At 48.3% G+C, this 16,610-nt stretch overlaps 1 protein-coding gene across 4 annotated transcripts in view; it reads left to right on the top strand.

The window, feature by feature from the left end:
- The window catches only part of NT5C2 (5'-nucleotidase, cytosolic II), a 53,144-nt gene extending 38,230 nt beyond the window's left edge, over positions 1-14,914 (top strand). For 3 of the 4 annotated variants that reach the window (XM_041415296.1, XM_041415297.1, XM_041415295.1), the window contains 15 exons: positions 1,055-1,172; positions 2,517-2,612; positions 3,933-4,024; positions 4,210-4,267; positions 5,509-5,602; positions 6,613-6,666; positions 7,795-7,878; positions 8,621-8,662; positions 9,850-9,957; positions 10,278-10,344; positions 10,916-11,086; positions 11,945-11,996; positions 12,234-12,294; positions 12,807-12,983; positions 13,206-14,914. In XM_041415296.1, coding sequence (XP_041271230.1) covers positions 1,055-1,172; positions 2,517-2,612; positions 3,933-4,024; positions 4,210-4,267; positions 5,509-5,602; positions 6,613-6,666; positions 7,795-7,878; positions 8,621-8,662; positions 9,850-9,957; positions 10,278-10,344; positions 10,916-11,086; positions 11,945-11,996; positions 12,234-12,294; positions 12,807-12,983; positions 13,206-13,457 — 1,526 coding nt within the window. In that variant the 3' untranslated portion in view covers positions 13,458-14,914. Of the gene's footprint in view, positions 1-1,054; positions 1,173-2,516; positions 2,613-3,932; positions 4,025-4,209; positions 4,268-5,508; positions 5,603-6,612; positions 6,667-7,532; positions 7,667-7,794; positions 7,879-8,620; positions 8,663-9,849; positions 9,958-10,277; positions 10,345-10,915; positions 11,087-11,944; positions 11,997-12,233; positions 12,295-12,806; positions 12,984-13,205 lie in introns of those variants that run through there. The other variant, XM_041415298.1, reaches the window with a different exon arrangement.
- Positions 14,915-16,610: the final 1,696 nt, after the last annotated feature.

The following is a 16,610-nucleotide window of genomic DNA, read 5'->3' as shown; positions in this document are numbered from 1 at the left end:
GGCCCCTTCTCCAGCCACATCCTGTTCTTTCTCACAACATGTTATTACCAACAATCCCTGGCTGTTATTGCCAGCAGTCCTTGGTCAGCTTCAGGACTGTCCAGCTGTCTCAGTGTTTGAAACATTAGCCCCTTATCTTCTGGGCTTCTGCAGACGTGCAGTGAGCGTAAACACTGCCAGAGAAACCCTGTGATTTCCATCTGCCCTGATTGCCTTTTAGATGTAATTTAATGATCTGATTAAACAGTAACATTTTCAGCACATGGGAAGGTCATTTGCAGGAAGAAGAGAGGCTGCATGGTAAGAATGACTTAGTTGAACAAGCCCATTTCTTTTGCATGGAGTGAAGGCAAGGTGTGTGTCCCAGATGAGCAGCTCCTGACACGTGAGAGCAGTGAGCTTGCTTTAAAAAGTAGCATTTTGATGCACAAGGGTAATAATGAACAGACATTTTGCAGTTTCATATGGTGTTATTAACAAACAAATCATATGTTAACTTGACAGCTCTACCTTCATGCTGACTTAGTCTGCAGCAAACATTAATTCCCCTGATATGAAATCTGGAGCAATACTGAACTTTGGGATTCTATCCAGAGCAGTTACAGTAGCTCAGAAGTGATGAATTTTAGGATTTCTAACCTCCAATACATGTGCTCCTACAATTTATTGGTTTCTTTATCAGCTTTGCAATAACATAGCAAACCAAACCCTGTTGGAGCAGATACAACAGGGAGTGTTCATGCATATGCCTAACAGGACTGCAGGGAGAGGAGCTGCTGTTTGAAATACATTTTTCCTGATGCAGAGAGCTATGATAAACTGATGGATATTTCATCTGGTGCACTCTGCTGCTGAAATTGAAACTGCAGCTCTGCTTCACCGCAGCCCTGGGGCAGGAGCTAATTCCACCACGCTCTGGGCTGGGGGACTCGAGGCATCAAAGGAGGGAATGGTATGTGGAGGAGGGAGAATGGGTACATTACTTTTAATTGCCTTCTTGTTTAATCTCCTAGTTGTTTTCAAATTTTCTAACTGAAATCTCATCTTGGTACAGTGTATAAATCCCCTGAATACGAATCTCTTGGATTTGACCTGACCGTAGAAAGATTAGTTTCCATTGGATACCCTCATGAGCTGCTCAATTTTGTGTATGATCCTGCATTCCCTACCAGGTAAATGACTCATGGATACCAACCCTGCCTGCTCGAGGCCTCCAGTGCTTGTTCTGTGACGTTCACAGGTGACATGTGGGGCCAGCTTTTCAGTTGTGGATGTGAAGCCTATCGCTGGCCACACATCATGGGGAAGGGAGAAGACTACTCCAGAATGTGGGGGGCCTTTGCACACATGGACCCCTGTCAGCAAAGAGGGAATGTTCAAGAAAAGAATCCTACTGAAAACATGGGCCAAAAATAGCCCTTCAAAGCAAAGACAGCAGAGACATAATTGGATTGGGAGTGAAATCAGGACTGTGGGGGGGATGAGCCATTACTGTCCAAGAGGCTGCTGGGATGTCTCAGAACATTTTTCTTTAATGATTTTAATTAGTAGTGTTGTGGTGCATAAGACATCCTGAAAATAAGGTGACAGTAAACGAGAACAGAAGTGGGACCAATCTAGTTTTCTTGTCAAGATGAATCAAATGTCAAAAACACTTGATTTAGTAACTTTTTGATTTTATAACTTTACACTAAGTTAATGGTGCAAAATTACTAAATTCTATGTTTTCTCTTCTGGTGGGAGAGGTTTTGAACAAAGCTTTTGATCTAACTCTGCACCTTCAAGTTCGTTCCACTTGTGCCTTTGCTGGATTTTGCTTCTTTGACTCCTTTGGAGTTCCTTTACAAAAGACTGGACCAGAGGGTCTGTTGGTTTGTTCCAGTTTCAGTCTGGCAGCCTCCTTCCTTCCCTCCTCTCAGCGTGTTTACACCAAGCGTTGCTGCTGGCTGTGCCTGTAACAAGGCATGGCCCCTCACAAACCTGTGATGAGAGCTCTGTTAAATCCATTACTTTCATCCCAGGGAGGGGACAGAAGGGATTTGGGAAGGCGGTGTTTGCCAGATGCAAGCTGTTAGATAAATGAGACAGAGTTTTGCCAGAGTCAGAACCGGGCATGTCCAAAGTGATGTGCCATGGTGACATGCCCCATCTGGCTTTGTCTGTGACAGAGCCATGAAAAGGCAGAGAGAAATTCCTTTATCACACCTCACTGTTCCCTGCAGCCGACAGGGGTGTCACGTTTGTGACCCTGTGGAAGAGGCTCACAGCTCCCCTGAGCTCTCAGGTTAAACACTTTGGGGAGCAGGTCAGGTGTCTCTGCTGATGCTGGGCTCTGGTTGCTCACCTGCTGACAGCTAAAAGGGGCAGTAGGGAGCCCACCTGGATCATAACAGCAGCTCTGTTCTGGTGCCCCATGCCGAGTGAGCAAAGCTGTTCTAGAGCTGTTCTAGCTGCTGTTAAAATGGTCACCCCTTAATGCACTTGCCTTTTCATATCCTACATTGCTTTCTTAACAGAGGCCTGGTGTTTGACACCCACTATGGAAACCTGCTGAAAGTTGATGCCTATGGGAACCTCCTAGTATGTGCACATGGCTTTAATTTCCTCAGAGGGTGAGTGCAGACTCTTGGCTGTTCTTTTTGACTTAATACACTCTATTGTGTCAATGATCCTCAGGGCACCCATTGTATATGGAATCACAGGGACTCTACTAACAGCAGAGGCTGTGTTGGTGTTCCTACAGCTCCAGGATCAGCTGTGGGTGAACTGAGGGTCTCAGAAACAGCCCAAATGTTTACAGGGGCTACCTGTAAACAGATGTTTACAGGGTGTGCCACCACAGGCATATCCATAGCGAGCTGGGAATAGAGGAAAGTGTGCTGTGGGGAAGAGCTGATGGGATCATCCAGGGGTCGTTCACCTGTCCTGGCACAGTTTAGTGTCAGCAGCTTGTCAGTCAGGACAAAGCCATTGTATGAGGCCTGTGCCCCATGAGACTGTCAGCTCCACAGCCATTGTTAAGAAAGTTTGAGGGCCTGAGCTGGTTTGGGGTAGGAACAACCTTGCTCTGCCCTTTGGTGTTTCTGACCTTTGAGGGTGTCAGAACTGAGCACTGCACGCCATTTCCTGCAGCCTTCCCTGGCTGCTTGTGTTTCTTGTCCCAGAGAAGGTGCTTTAGGAAGCAGAGAGGACTGCAGTGCCATGTTCCTAATGTGTCCCAGCAAATCCCCACTCCCACATTCCTGCTGCAAGGACATATGAGTGGAGGTCAAGGCAAGCTCAGGGGCCCCAGGGTGACAAACTTCGTCATTGCAGGCCTCTAAGTCCTCACGTCAGGACTCCAGAATTTAGAAAAAAGCCCTTATGTGTGCATTCAAGTTCCTCTTTGAACCTAAAATGATCTTCAGTAGCTCCAGAAATTAGGGAGACCAGAATAATGATATGAGATCAGTCATTGCCACCCTGCTGATGAATTGCAGAGGACCCCACACAAACCTCCTGCAGCAGAGCCCTGCACACCCCTGGCTGAGAGCTGCTGGGAGAGTGGAGAGCAACACATGGAAAGTGGGGGAGAGTTTAAGATAAGCAAACAATGAAAGTGCAGATGATTTAAAGCATCCTCCTAGCCAGCAGCATGGGGCTTAAGGTCGAGCTGTGGACTCTGGACCACTCTGTGTCCCTGGGTGGGCTCTGTTTGCTGACCCAGCAATGAGGGCTTGGTCCTGGCTCTGCTGGAGTCAGCACAGCCCAGGGAACACCCCTGGATGCACTTTTGCTCTTCTGCCAACAGTGCATGTGGGGAAGCTGGGTGTTAATTAAAGCACAGCAGACTTTGGTTAGTGGACCCTGCTACAGCTCCGTTTTGCAGGTCAGCACATTTTATCTTCTTTATGTTTTGTGGTTTCACTCTTCTCCACTTTATTTATTCTCAGGCCTGAAACACGGGAGCAATATCCAAATAAATTTATCCAGAGGGATGACACAGATAGGTTTTACATTTTGAACACGTTATTCAATCTACCAGGTGAGTCTAATGTGAGCCAGCACAGGCCTCTTTCTGTGCCCTTTAAGCTAATAAAGCTTTGCTGATGTTGTACTCTGCTTTTCTGTTTGGGTTTTTTTTGCATGAATTTTCTTCCTTTTGGCACAAGGTCTAAAGTTAGCTGGCTGTATGATGTTATCTTTGTCTTATAATCTCTTTCCTTGCAGAGACCTACCTGTTGGCTTGCCTGGTGGATTTCTTTACTAACTGTGACCGGTACACGAGGTTTGTATTCCCTCCACTCTGAGATGTGATGGAACAAGAAGATTGATATTATTTTATACAAGAGCAATACAGCACAGATGGAGCTGCTCTTAATATCAAAACCTCAAGTGGTTTTGGTGGGCCTCCTATAATTTTGTGGTGCTAAGTTGATTTGTGTGTACAGCAGAGGCTGAAGGTTTCCTTCACACGGTACAGCAGAACCAGCATACTGACTGACATTGGTATTTGGGGCAGTGTCTAGAGCTGCACACTTTTTACAGGGTGATTTACAGGCACCATTCAGTTCATTTTAACCTGTGTCCATTGTAGCCATGTCTGAACTGGTAACTGAAAGGCTGAATTTCCTCAGCCAGTTACCACAAGTGCTTCATGTTGTAATAAAGAACACTGCACACTTAGAGGTGAAGTGCTCAGTGTGGTATAAAAGGCTGTTTGTGCAGCATGAGTAATTACCTTGCTGTCAAAAACATATAAACATAAAAACATGCTGTGGTTTGAACTGGCAAATGAGAACTTTGCTGTGCTGCTCATCACCTCATGTGGTGGGTCATCTTTGCATATGTGTGAGTGGAAGGCAAAGGTTTAATGTGATTTCACCTGGGAGCAGAGGAACTGTTTATGCTGGCAATCCATCAGGTGAAGTACCTTTTCTCAGGAGAGGCATGATGATCGCTGTCATAATAAATACAGCTCTGTGTAATCCTTCTTGATTTCTTCTGATGCAAGCTGTCATGCTGTCTCAAAGATGCCTCCAGAGTATCTTGTAATTTCTAATGTTAATTCTAAGTGTTCAACATAGAAGTTCCTCCTTTCAGCAACATTACATTTAGTTGATTTCCATGACTCTCCCTTCTTTAGTGCTGGAAGGAGGGAGAAAGAGCACCACTCTGTTTATTCCCTCAGTACCATTCATCTTCTGTTAAATGCTGCAAATGGCATTTTTGTAGTTTTCTACAGTCTTTTTACCTTCTTGTAATGTGGATGAGAAGTAAGAGTTACAGCCTCAGAAAGCTGTGGTACTGCTGTGGAGGCACAGACATTCCTGGTCCTGTTAAACTGCAGCTGTAGCCCTCTTTCAAGCCTGAGCTGCAGTAAAGTAAGATAAGATAAGAATAGATAAGAAACCCTGTTGGTAAGAAGAAAACACAATCTCCAAACAGCATTTTGAGCTGTCTTGCTCCTTGCTGTGTTTCTTACCTACTGTGACTGACTGCTGAAATCTCTCTTCTGTCTCCTCACAGCTGTGAGACAGGGTTTAAGGATGGAGACCTCTTCATGTCCTTCAGGAGTATGTTCCAGGATGTCAGAGATGCTGTTGACTGGGTTCATTACAAGGTGACTGCAAGAACTCCATGGGATGTGTGTGGTTGTAACTGGGTTGGAGGGGCTGGTCTGGAACTCCTGAGTTCAGATGTTCTCTGCCTGCTCTGGACAAGGGCCCTGCTTTGCCGCCTAGTGAGCAAACAATAAATTGCAATTTTATGGGAGTAAGATCTCAGCTGCCCTCCTAGTATGGGAACATACCTGGCTTGGCTTCCTATTCCTTTTTATTGTGGCCAGATTTAATTTTTGTACTGTAATTCATGGGTTTTAGAGTGTGATGCCATGAGGGTATTTGCATTTCAAGTCCACAACTAGTACGTTGTCCTAATTATTAAAGCACTATTCTACTGCAAATTGTTTACATTGGTACTATGCTGTGTTGTCTAAAAAGTACTGGCATTAAAAAGAGAAATAGATCAGCTGTTCTCTAATTAGAGAAAAGCATTTCATCCTCTGCACACATCTGTGCACAAATTTAGAATATAATTTTGTGAGCATTAGCATGTGGTTAAAGACCTGATTTTCTTGTTCTCCCTCATTCAAGCAGTCTGTTGGGTGGGATGGAGAGCCATCACAGGAGAACTCTGCTCACAGTTGTACTTGTGGTGGTCCTTTTACCCATGCAGAAGTCAGGAATCTATTTTTCTTTCCTTATGCAGTGTTGTGTGATACATGTTGGAGTTGGCCTTTGACTAAAGCATTATGGTCAGTGTTGGAGACAGGTCGTTAACTGTCTTGTTTGGTATGGCAAATCTATTTTTTGTTTGTTTCTATTGTATTCCCTTCTGAAAGGGTTAAAATGCTGTTGAAGTGGATTATTTACCATGGTGAGGGAATCGATGGATCACAGAGTTTGTGATGGTCCCTGCTACTCAAAGCCTCTCATCTCTAGAGTCACTGGTTCAGATTCGCCCTGGTTTGTACTTTCACAGCATTTTAAAGTGTGAAAGTTGGCATTACTTTGTTGTCTCTTACATCATAAGTTTCCATGACCTCACTGGGTCCTGTTGTTTCTATTTCAGGGATCGCTTAAGGAAAAGACCCTTGAGAATCTGGAGAAGTACGTGGTGAAAGATGTAAGTGTGAAGTTACTTTACTTGTGCTATGTGACTGACTTGTGCTATTGAGTACTGACTAAGCAGGCAAGAAATAAACATGCTGTTTGCTTTACTAAATCACAAAAAGGCTGTGATTTCTATTGTAATAACCAAAGACAAAGTGGAAAGTTCAGATGCAGCCTTTATTCTGAGCCAGTGATCCACATGATTGTGTATTGATGTGCGCAGTTTTATATGTAAAATATAAAAGCCAGAGGAAATGTTATCAAGGTGAACACACTGGCAGCGCTCATGTTGTTTCTTTCAGTGATGAAAGCAACTGTGTTCCCTGCCCATGTTTTTCTGCCCAAGCAAACCTCTCTTTAAAAAGCAACAGTTGAGCATCTTTTTAGCCACATGACAAGAAAGTTACACTTAACCATGAGGGACTGAGGGAAAGATCCTGAAAGACTCACCAGTGTTTAGTCTCTTGAGAACCCCAAAATGTGTGTTCAGCACATCTAATTGAGCAAGCTCCAGTGGTTCCCTTACTCCTCCCATCTCTGCAGTGTGCAAGGCCTCTCAGGATCACTTATGGAGTAAGTATTTTTTAGTTTAGATGAGCTCTGTGGTAGATTATCACTTTAAAGCAGTTAACCTTGTTTCTAGTTACACGCCTACAGAATTCTTAGGTAAGTGTTCAGTGAGGTAATCACCTATTTTGGCAATGGACTGAGATTTCAGATTCAATAAAAATAGCCCCAGGAATAAATTCTCCCTAATTTGAGGTTGGAATTATAATGCGTTCCAACTTGTGGCTCGTGAGCTCAGATTTCACCTGCCTCTGGGCCCATTTCGGGAACGGACTTGGAGCTGGAGCAGATCGGTGGGAGCAGCACAGGGTGCCTGGCACTGTGGTTGGCAAAGGCACTGCAGCCCTGCTGAGCCCTTCCCCCTCGCCTTCCTCCCCTGGGCTGTGCTCTGGAGGGGTTACCTGGATGGACCAGCAGCTTTCCTGGCTCTGGCCAGTGCACAACACGTGAGTTTGCTTGCTCGATGGTTTGATTTGCCTTTTTTTTTGTCTGGTGGGATGATAGTTGAGTGTTTTTCCCATGATGCATGTATGTAACTTTTGTGTGTGACTGGGATGTTCCCCTTGGCTTCCAGGGCAAGCTGCCACTGCTGCTCAGCCGCATGAATGAAGTGGGGAAGGTGTTTCTGGTCACAAACAGCGACTATAAATACACAGACGTAAGTGCTGCTTGAATTGTTGGGTTGGTATATCATGGAATAAGCACAAGCCAGCCAGTCATTTGGATGGGTTTTGATGGGACGTCTTCTGGTGGAGAATCGTGTGCTTTCTAATCTACGTGTAGGATGGGTTAGTGGGGGATGCAGATGAAGCCTTGAGTCACCTTTTGCCATCCTGGTTCTGATGCTGAGCTAGTACAGGCCTGGTTTAAGTCCCTCTGTGCTTCACTCAGTTCCTCAGCAAGTAAAAGGCTGTAAAGGAAAGCGATACTCAGTCTTGGATTTTAGCATCCTTTAAAATGCAGACTTTCCCTTTCAAGTGAGATAGATAGTCTGAGTACAGACGGTCACCAAACCAAGGTCCTGGAGAGGTCTGAGACCCAGAAAGGTCTGTCTGCTAAGCTGAGAAATAAACACGGTTATTTCCAACTCCAGGTGGATGGCAGGATATTGCAATGCTGCTAATCTAAAGATTTATATGCCATTTTAAAGCATTGCAAGATATGCCTTAAGCAGTGTGCAGTTTTCTGAGGTAACTGTGTTATTTGATTATAAAAACTACTGGTTTGATTCCTGTCATTGTCCTCTTCCATACATTTTGTCTCCAAATCTTATGCTGACTTCAGTGTAAATTCTAAAGTTATGTAATCAGAAAAGATAAAGTCAGAAAAGCATGCTTCTATAAACTACACAAATGCATGTCTAAAAGTACATCTTTTAAGGCTTTCTTTCTCTCTTTTAGAAAATTATGACTTACTTGTTTGACTTTCCACACGGACCAAAGGTATGTGAATTCTGCAGTTGCAGTAGACACTGATGTGTCTAATTATCTGTGTAGCTGGAAAGCATTTTAATCCTGCTTCATTGGCTGCATGGGATTAGTTGCTTTAATCTGGTTAAAATGCACTTGCTGGTGTGTGTCCTGTTTGAATGGGATCAAAGCAAATACAATATAACAAAGAGAAAAGGGGCATCATCCAGTCTCAAATGATAATCTGTGTTAATGATAACATTATTTCAGTGATAAAACGTTTCAGCTGTGGCATTTTGTAGACAGATTTCTTAGAAATCATGCACAATGATTTAGATGTTGTTCAAAAAAGCCATGATGGGAAGGAGATAATTTTACAAAACAGCAGAAACATTTATGGCTGATTTTGCATTAATTATCTTAACTCCAGAAGTTTTAGTTGTGCTTTTTCTTTTTTTTTTTTTTTTTTTTTTTTTTTTTTTTTTTTTTTTTTTTTTTTCCCTGAGGCCAAGACTCAGCCCGGCAACTTTTGGAGAAAAGTTTATGACACAAATTTATACTGCTCTTTCAGCCTCCCAGCGAGAGGCTATCTCATGTTCAAAAGATGTGTTCTCACACTGCTTTAAAAGCAGAAGGCAGCCAAGAGGGAAATTTTGAGAGCACACTCACCACAACTGATAGCTGAAGAAGCCCCTTGCTGTGGTCTTGATCTCACCAAGTGCAGAAACATGGAGCAGAAAGGGCTCCATATCCTTTGGGCAGGGCTGTTTTGAAAGCTGTGCTCTGTGGAATAGAATCCAGGCATTTTCCCACTCTTGGCAGATGCACCAGCATGGCCTTGTAAGCTGAAGCTGTGGAGTTGCATGTGTCTGGATCTGCACGGGATGTCACCTTCAGGAACAGTGGCAGGGTGTCATTTACAGCATCTTTTTACGTGGCAGCTGTGCCCTGACAGGGATGTTCAGTGCTGTTCTCCTGTCCCACACCATGGCCTCAGCCTCCACTGCTAGGACTGGGATGGGATGGACTTGTGGCAAAAGGGGAATGCTTTAAGAGATGGTGCTGGCAACTCAGCATTGTCCCACGGGAGGTTTGAGCTAAGGGATTTTGATGGACCAGCAATGTCACAAGGTTATGGCTATGGACAGTGACACTCCAGTTAAACTCTGTGTGGTTATGTGTGTTGTTTCTGATTCTGGGGTTTGTTTTTGCCTTTGTAGCCTGGGAGTGCCCATCGGCCATGGCAGTCCTACTTCGACCTGATCCTGGTGGATGCACGAAAACCCCTCTTCTTTGGGGAAGGCACTGTATTGCGGCAGGTGGACACGGTGAGTGCTCAGTGGAGGGTACCTCCATGGCTGGAAGGGCTCTTGCACCTCCTGCGTGGCATCTCCCAGTGACAATGGGCAATGCAGTGTTTGAACAGGACCTGCCCTAGAGGTTGTGGGCTGGAGTCTCCGCTTAGTGATTCCTGAGCAACCCCATCACCTCAAGGCTCTGCTGGCTTCCCTAAAATACTGCAGGTGACAGTAGGAAAGCCACCTCTGGGCTGCTTGGGAGTGAGACAGACAGACAAAGAGTGATGTATCAATATAGAAAAGATCAGACCATCAGCTGTTCAGCACTAACACAGCATCTCCTTCCACAGGTGACCGGGAAGCTGAAGATTGGTACTTACACTGGCCCGCTGCAGCACGGCATTGTGTACTCGGGAGGTGAGGCAGGAGCCCTTCTTTTTGTGTGGAGTGGCTCTGATGTGGCCTTCAGGCACTCCAGCTGTGAGAGGACTTGTGCCAGGCAAGGCTGTGCTTCCCAAAGTGCATTGTTTGTGCCCTCTGCACACTGCACCAGAAGCTCTCCGTGATCAAAGCTGCACAGTGCAGGACAGATGGACCTGTTCCTCCTCAAATGTCCTTTTCTTCCTTGCCAGGGAGGGTCTGGGAAATGCCTGCAGGGCTTGTGGTGGAGGGGTGGCTGCAGCTGGCCCAGTGCTGTGTCCCCAGCTGTATTTCAAGGTGCTGCCACCAGTGTGAACACGCTTGGAAGGTTCTGCCAAGCCAGGGAAGGGCAGTGGGTGGATACAGAACTGTCTGTGACACCCGGGGCTCCATTACTCTCACATGGCAGGGCAGGCAGCATGGCCTCTCTTGCTGCCGTTCATGTAGGGGTGTGCATAGGCAAAGCTGCTCCTGGGTGAACTCCCAGGCAGGTGAGCAGTGTCCAGCGCAGCCATGGCCAAGGAGCTGTTTTGGCTCACTGTTCTGAGCCATGCCGTTCTTCTCTCAGGCTCTTCGGACACAGTCTGTGACCTGCTGGGGGCCAAAGGGAAGGATATCTTGTACATCGGCGACCATATCTTTGGAGACATCCTCAAATCCAAGAAACGCCAGGGCTGGCGGACCTTCCTGGTGATCCCTGAGCTGGCGCAGGAGCTGCACGTCTGGACAGACAAAAGCGGTCAGGAGCCGGGCAAGCCCCTGGCCAGGCTTTGCTCTTGCTTGTCTGATGCTGCACCCCTGAGATCGCCAGGGCTTAGGGGTGCAGGGGAGAGATCACCCTGGCTTGCCACTTCTCCTTTTGGCCCTTTTCACTGGGTCTGGATGCTGGTGGCAGGAGCTGGGGTGCCTCTCTGTGGGCTGGCCTTGGGGTCCCAGGGCTTTCCTGTGCTCTTTCCCAGGCTATTGTGTGTAATCAGCCAAATGCTGCCTTGGCCACGAGAGAAGTTGCAGCTGGGTGGGGTTGAGTTGTTCCTCATCAATAACCCCAGAACATCCTCTCCCTCTTCACATATGGAGCCATGGCTTCTGTGTTAAAAAATATCTGACAAGGCCTGGGTTATTCTCCCTGTAATGCCTGAGCCCTGACTGCTCTCCCATCTGCAGGGAGTCCCTGTTCACCAGCTGCTTCCTTCTCGTTCCTCCCACTCCCTCTGCTGCTCTGCTGCCAAAGTGCTATGTGTTTCCTATCCTCCAGCACTCCTGCTTTTCTCCCAGGTTTGCCCTTTGGTGTGTAAATAGGGCTGGGGGTTACACAAATTGCCCCATGGTTGGTTGGAAGGCTTTGGTGAGAGCTGCAAAGGTTCAGCCTCGAAAACAAAAGGGCCAACCAGAAACCAAGCCCAAAGTTCTACCCATGGCACAGAATGATTGACCCCGCTCCTTGCCCAGAGGCCATGAGATGTCTCCAGTGTCCCTGCTCCAGTGTCCCTCTGCCACCATGCAAAGGGAATGGGCAGGGGACTGGATTCACTTTCAGCACTTTCCATTTCAACAGTTTAAACTTACCCTTTTCCCCTTTCTTTTCTGGATTTTCCAGCCCTTTTTGAAGAGCTGCAGAGTCTGGACATTTTCTTGGCCGAGCTGTACAAGTGAGTGTTCGAACAGTGACAACTTTCCTGCTGCCTCTCCCATCTAATGAGCAGCAATGACAAAACCTTGGGGTTGGGTTAGCGGCACTGCTGCCGGCGCCTTGACTCAGGCCTGGGCTCTGCCCATGAGACCAACCTTCCCCTCCAGACCAGCCTCCCTCCCCCGAGCCCCATCCCACAGCATCTGGTTCTGAAAGACTTTTCACACCATGTATTTACCTTCTCGCCTGTAACTAGGCATCTGGACAGTAGCAGCAATGAACGCCCCGACATCAGCTCCATCCAGAGACGCATTAAGGTACCAATCATCAAAATCCCTTTTCATCCTTCTGGATCCCAAAGGGCTGAACAACCCAACCCCACTGCTCAGTCCTGAAATGCTTTGCTCTGCCTTTGGGTGGGCACAGCAGGCTTGGCAAAGCCACTTTGTCTCAGTTCACTGGTGTCACTGGCTCTCCTGAAAGGCAGCCTGGTCTGGAATAGGGTCCCTTTCCTCACGCCTACAAGCAGCACTGGCTGAGGGTGCTCACTGCTGCAGCACGTGGCAGTGGCAGACACAGGCTCAGAGGGGCTGTAGCCTCTGGTTCAGCACAGCCTAGGGCAGTGCTGGCCCTGAGCCTGCTGCCACCTTCCCTTCTGTTACCTGGGGCTCAGCTGTGCCCTGATGCCACGGGATACAAGCACAGAAAGCCTTGCTGGAGATCCTTGCAGTCTCACGTAGCCCCCAGCCCTCAGGGCACTCAGCCTCAGTGTTGTAGCTCTGAGGTACTGCCTGCCTGGCCCAGGATCTCACCTGTCCTTTCCTCACAGAAAGTGACCCACGACATGGATATGTGCTACGGGATGATGGGGAGCCTCTTCCGCAGCGGCTCTCGGCAGACGCTCTTTGCCAGCCAGGTGATGCGCTACGCCGACCTCTATGCAGCCTCCTTCATCAACCTCCTCTACTACCCCTTCAGCTACCTCTTCAGAGCTGCCCACGTTCTGGTGAGTTCCAATCCCAGGGAGGTGGGCAGGGGTCCCAAAGGTGCCCATGCTTGTGTCCATTATCACTTCCACAGGACACAACAGCACCTTGGAGGGTTTGGTGGCAGTGGATAGACTGTAGACCAAAGGGTCGCATTCTGGGGTTCGCTCTCCATGTGTCTCAGGGAGGCAGCGCGGGGCTGGGACACCCCTTGTCACCTCCTCTCTCTGTTCCATGTGCAGATGCCACACGAGTCCACAGTAGAGCACACGCACGTCGACATCAATGAGAAGGAGTCGCCGATGGCCACACGCAATCGCACCTCGGTGGATTTCAAAGATTCCGACTACAAGCGGCACCAACTGACCCGTTCCATCAGTGAGATCAAACCGCCCAACCTCTTCCCCCAGGCACCTCAGGAAATCACACATTGCCACGATGAAGATGATGATGAGGAAGAGGAAGAGGAGGAAGAAGAGGAGGAAGAGGAATAAGAAGGAAGAAACCAAGTATTTCTGAAGAAAAACCATGACTCTCGCAGTGATCAGGAATGGATTCTGTTGTTGGGGCCCTTGGGGTGATGGGTTGGGGGGTGTGATTCTTGCAAAGGCACATTTTGAAAGTATTTGGAAACTTCTAACAAATTAACACTAATTAGGAGGAGACCCTTGTTTTCAGTTTTGCAGACGGTTCAAAAAGCTGATGGATTCTAGCTGGGTGGTGCATTCAGATTGGACTGCCCGCCTGTGCTGTCATGCTACTCCCATTACGTTTTGGGATGCTGCATGTTTCTCCATTTCCCATGATGTGTTTCATTTGGTTTTCATTTGAACAGTGTCCTGTGAACGGTTTTTGGCATTTGTTACATTCTCTGTGGAGACAGAAGGGATGTGCTGGGCCCTGCAGGAGACAAAATGATCCAAATCCTGCTGCCCGTTAGGTTGCTGCCCTTAACCCTCTGCTCCTGGGTTCCATAATCTCCCCTCCCCATGTTAGCCAGGGTGTTGCTGTGCCTTCCAGCACTAAGTTACCTTCTGTTGGTGTGAGTTTCTCTGTGTAAGTGGTTTGACTCCTCCAGCCATCATGGATGGCAGTGAGATTCCAGCTCTTGCACATTTGCTGCCATACACATTTCACCTTGTAGCTGCTTGTCACCCTCTCCCAGTGTCTCCGAGCTCTCTCGCCATTGCATAATTTCCAGGGCATTTCTTAAACAGCTGAGCTGCACACTCTCTTCTCAACTCCTCCAGTTTCAGCAGTAAATATTAACCCAGGAGCTTGAAACTGCTGCTTTAGCATTACATTAGTCACTCTCTGTTCCTCCTGACCTTTCTGTCCTCTCAAGTGAAGCATCCCAAAATCAACCCCAGCCACCATCTGGAATGAAAGGGCCTGTTGTGCCAGGGGCTGCAGGCCACATGGGCCTGCCCTAAACTAGGAGACAGCACATGCCACAGGGCCAGCCCCACGGTGGGAGGCGGGAAGCTCCCGGCCGTCCAGCAGCTGCCCTGGTCTTTGGTCTGGTGCGGAGCAAGCGCAGCCTCATTGCCAGCCGTGGTGGGCAAGGCTGCCTCTGGCCAAGGAGGGTGACTGCTGCTGTGTGGGGACCGAGGTGTCCCAGGGATGGGCAGGTAGTCCTTGTGCCTGAAAGCCAGCCAGGGAAGGCACGGAGCTGGCACACAGCTGGGCAGCAGTGCCCTGTGGTTTTCCTCTGAGTCGGGTGCAGCCTCCCTTACTCCAGCCTCTGCCGTTCGCTGCAAAGGGATTACAACGAGGGCCCTCTTGTAATGCATTTGACTGTTGTTTCAGTACCATAAACTCATTTAATTTTTTTCATTTTAAAGTACCTTAGTAGAAAATAAAAGAAGAAAAACCACAACACCAACATCTGAGCAGGAAAATGCTGCTCTAGTGGCAGTTGTTCAAGTCAATAAATGATGTTTCTAAGAAATGCTTAGTGGTGTGCTTTGTGCTTTGTGGGGTGTTGCTGAGATGATGAGAGCTGTGCTGGAGTTGGTGGGAAGAGATGGGACTGGTCTGTGGGGTGCCAGCAGGGTGGGTGACTGGGGAACAGTGAGAGCATCTTTGGGAATCAGTTGTGTGAAGCACTGAGGAGCAGTGGCAGTGGATCTTGTTGTAAGGGCGCACCTCGTCCTCACATTGCCCCAGGAAGCAATGGTGAGGCTCTGTTACCACCATTTGCATCAGCCAGGAAAGAATGGAGAGGGCAGAGAAACATTTTATCTTGGACACAGAGTGAGGAGGGGCTTTTTCATGGGAAGGGGAACATCCCTACACTGCCACTCCCTCCAACCTTGTCTTGCTAGGGCTGTTTCCCACAGACATTACCAAGGACCACTTCCTGCCCCTCTGTCCCTGCAAGACACATGGCCAGGGTGGCAGCAGGGCACAGCACAGGCTGTGCTCACCTGGAGCTGCAAACCTGCTTAAATAGACAAGAATAGCCAGTGAAAGCCAGTGCTGCCACACAGCCACACAAGGCTAAGACAGGCAGCCTTGAGCACTGCTGAGCTCAACCCTCCCCTGCAAACCAACTACTCATGCCAACCAAACCAGATCTCAGGGGGTTCCCCCATCAGCACCACCACAGAAGGATATTCAGTACCAGGGCCCGAAGTGCCAGACAGAAAAGCAATACTGAATGGCAACAGCTGGTGGCCAACACTCAACACCTGACACCTAAGGGATCGCTGAAAACTCCAGAGCTCTGGGTCCCTGACCTGTTTTGGGGTCTGGAGAGGAGCTAACATCTACCCACAGTGAGGCTGGCTGCAGGAAGGGTTCCAGGGAGCTGATCCCGAGCCCTTTCACCTAAGGCCATGCTGGGCTCTGCTATGTTTAAACTTTGTTTCTCCAAGTATAGCTACTTGAATTTTTTAAGCTTTAGCTCAGCAGCTGGGGGAGGCATGTGGCTGCAGAAAGGGAGGTCTGGGGAGCTCCATGCATTCCTCCTTCCCAATCAGTCACCACAAATAGCTCACTCCCAGCCCAGGGCTATTTCTGACTGAGATGGGGAGAAGAGTCTTCAAGGCTGGAGCAATGGAAAGTATTTGACCCCTCACTTCATGGTGGGAAAATGCCAGGCAAAGCCTGACAGATGCATAGGCACTGCCTGGCCTTGTACCATCCTACCTATCCTGTGCTGGCTCCACCATGAAGTTGTGGTAAGCATGGACCAAGAGCCAGGGTGAAGCTTCTTGCCCTGGCTGGCACTGGGGACACGGTCACAGCCCAAGTTTCCAGCCCACACCTCCCTCAGGCAGCTGCCCATGGCTGATCTGCACCAGCTGATCAGGAGCTGGTGGCCTGGCAGCACCTGTGTCTCCAATCACTCTGCAGAGCCTCAGGGAAAGCTCCTGCTGCTCTCTCTGCAACCTGTCCCCCAGCCCAGGGACAGACAGGCTTTGTTTTTGCCCACCAGCAGGATTGTCTCCTGCAGCAAAAGCCTGGTGGAAGCAAGGCGAGCATGGTGGGAACAGGCCTCAGCCCCTGTCCCGAGCTCTCACTGACCCCATTTCTGGTTTCTCCCACTTTCCCCAGCACCTCACATCCACCTCCCTCGCTCTGCAGAGCCAGAGGGGGCTCACAGGGGCTGCACAAACCAAACTCTACCAGAGGGCTCCTGT

This window comes from Onychostruthus taczanowskii, unplaced genomic scaffold (genome assembly GCF_017590055.1).
Source record: "Onychostruthus taczanowskii isolate IOZ18803 unplaced genomic scaffold, ASM1759005v1 scaffold5, whole genome shotgun sequence".
Taxonomy (NCBI): Eukaryota; Metazoa; Chordata; class Aves; order Passeriformes; family Passeridae; genus Onychostruthus; species Onychostruthus taczanowskii.
Note: the sequence above shows the minus strand (reverse complement) of the source record. Positions and strands in the feature narration are given on the sequence as shown.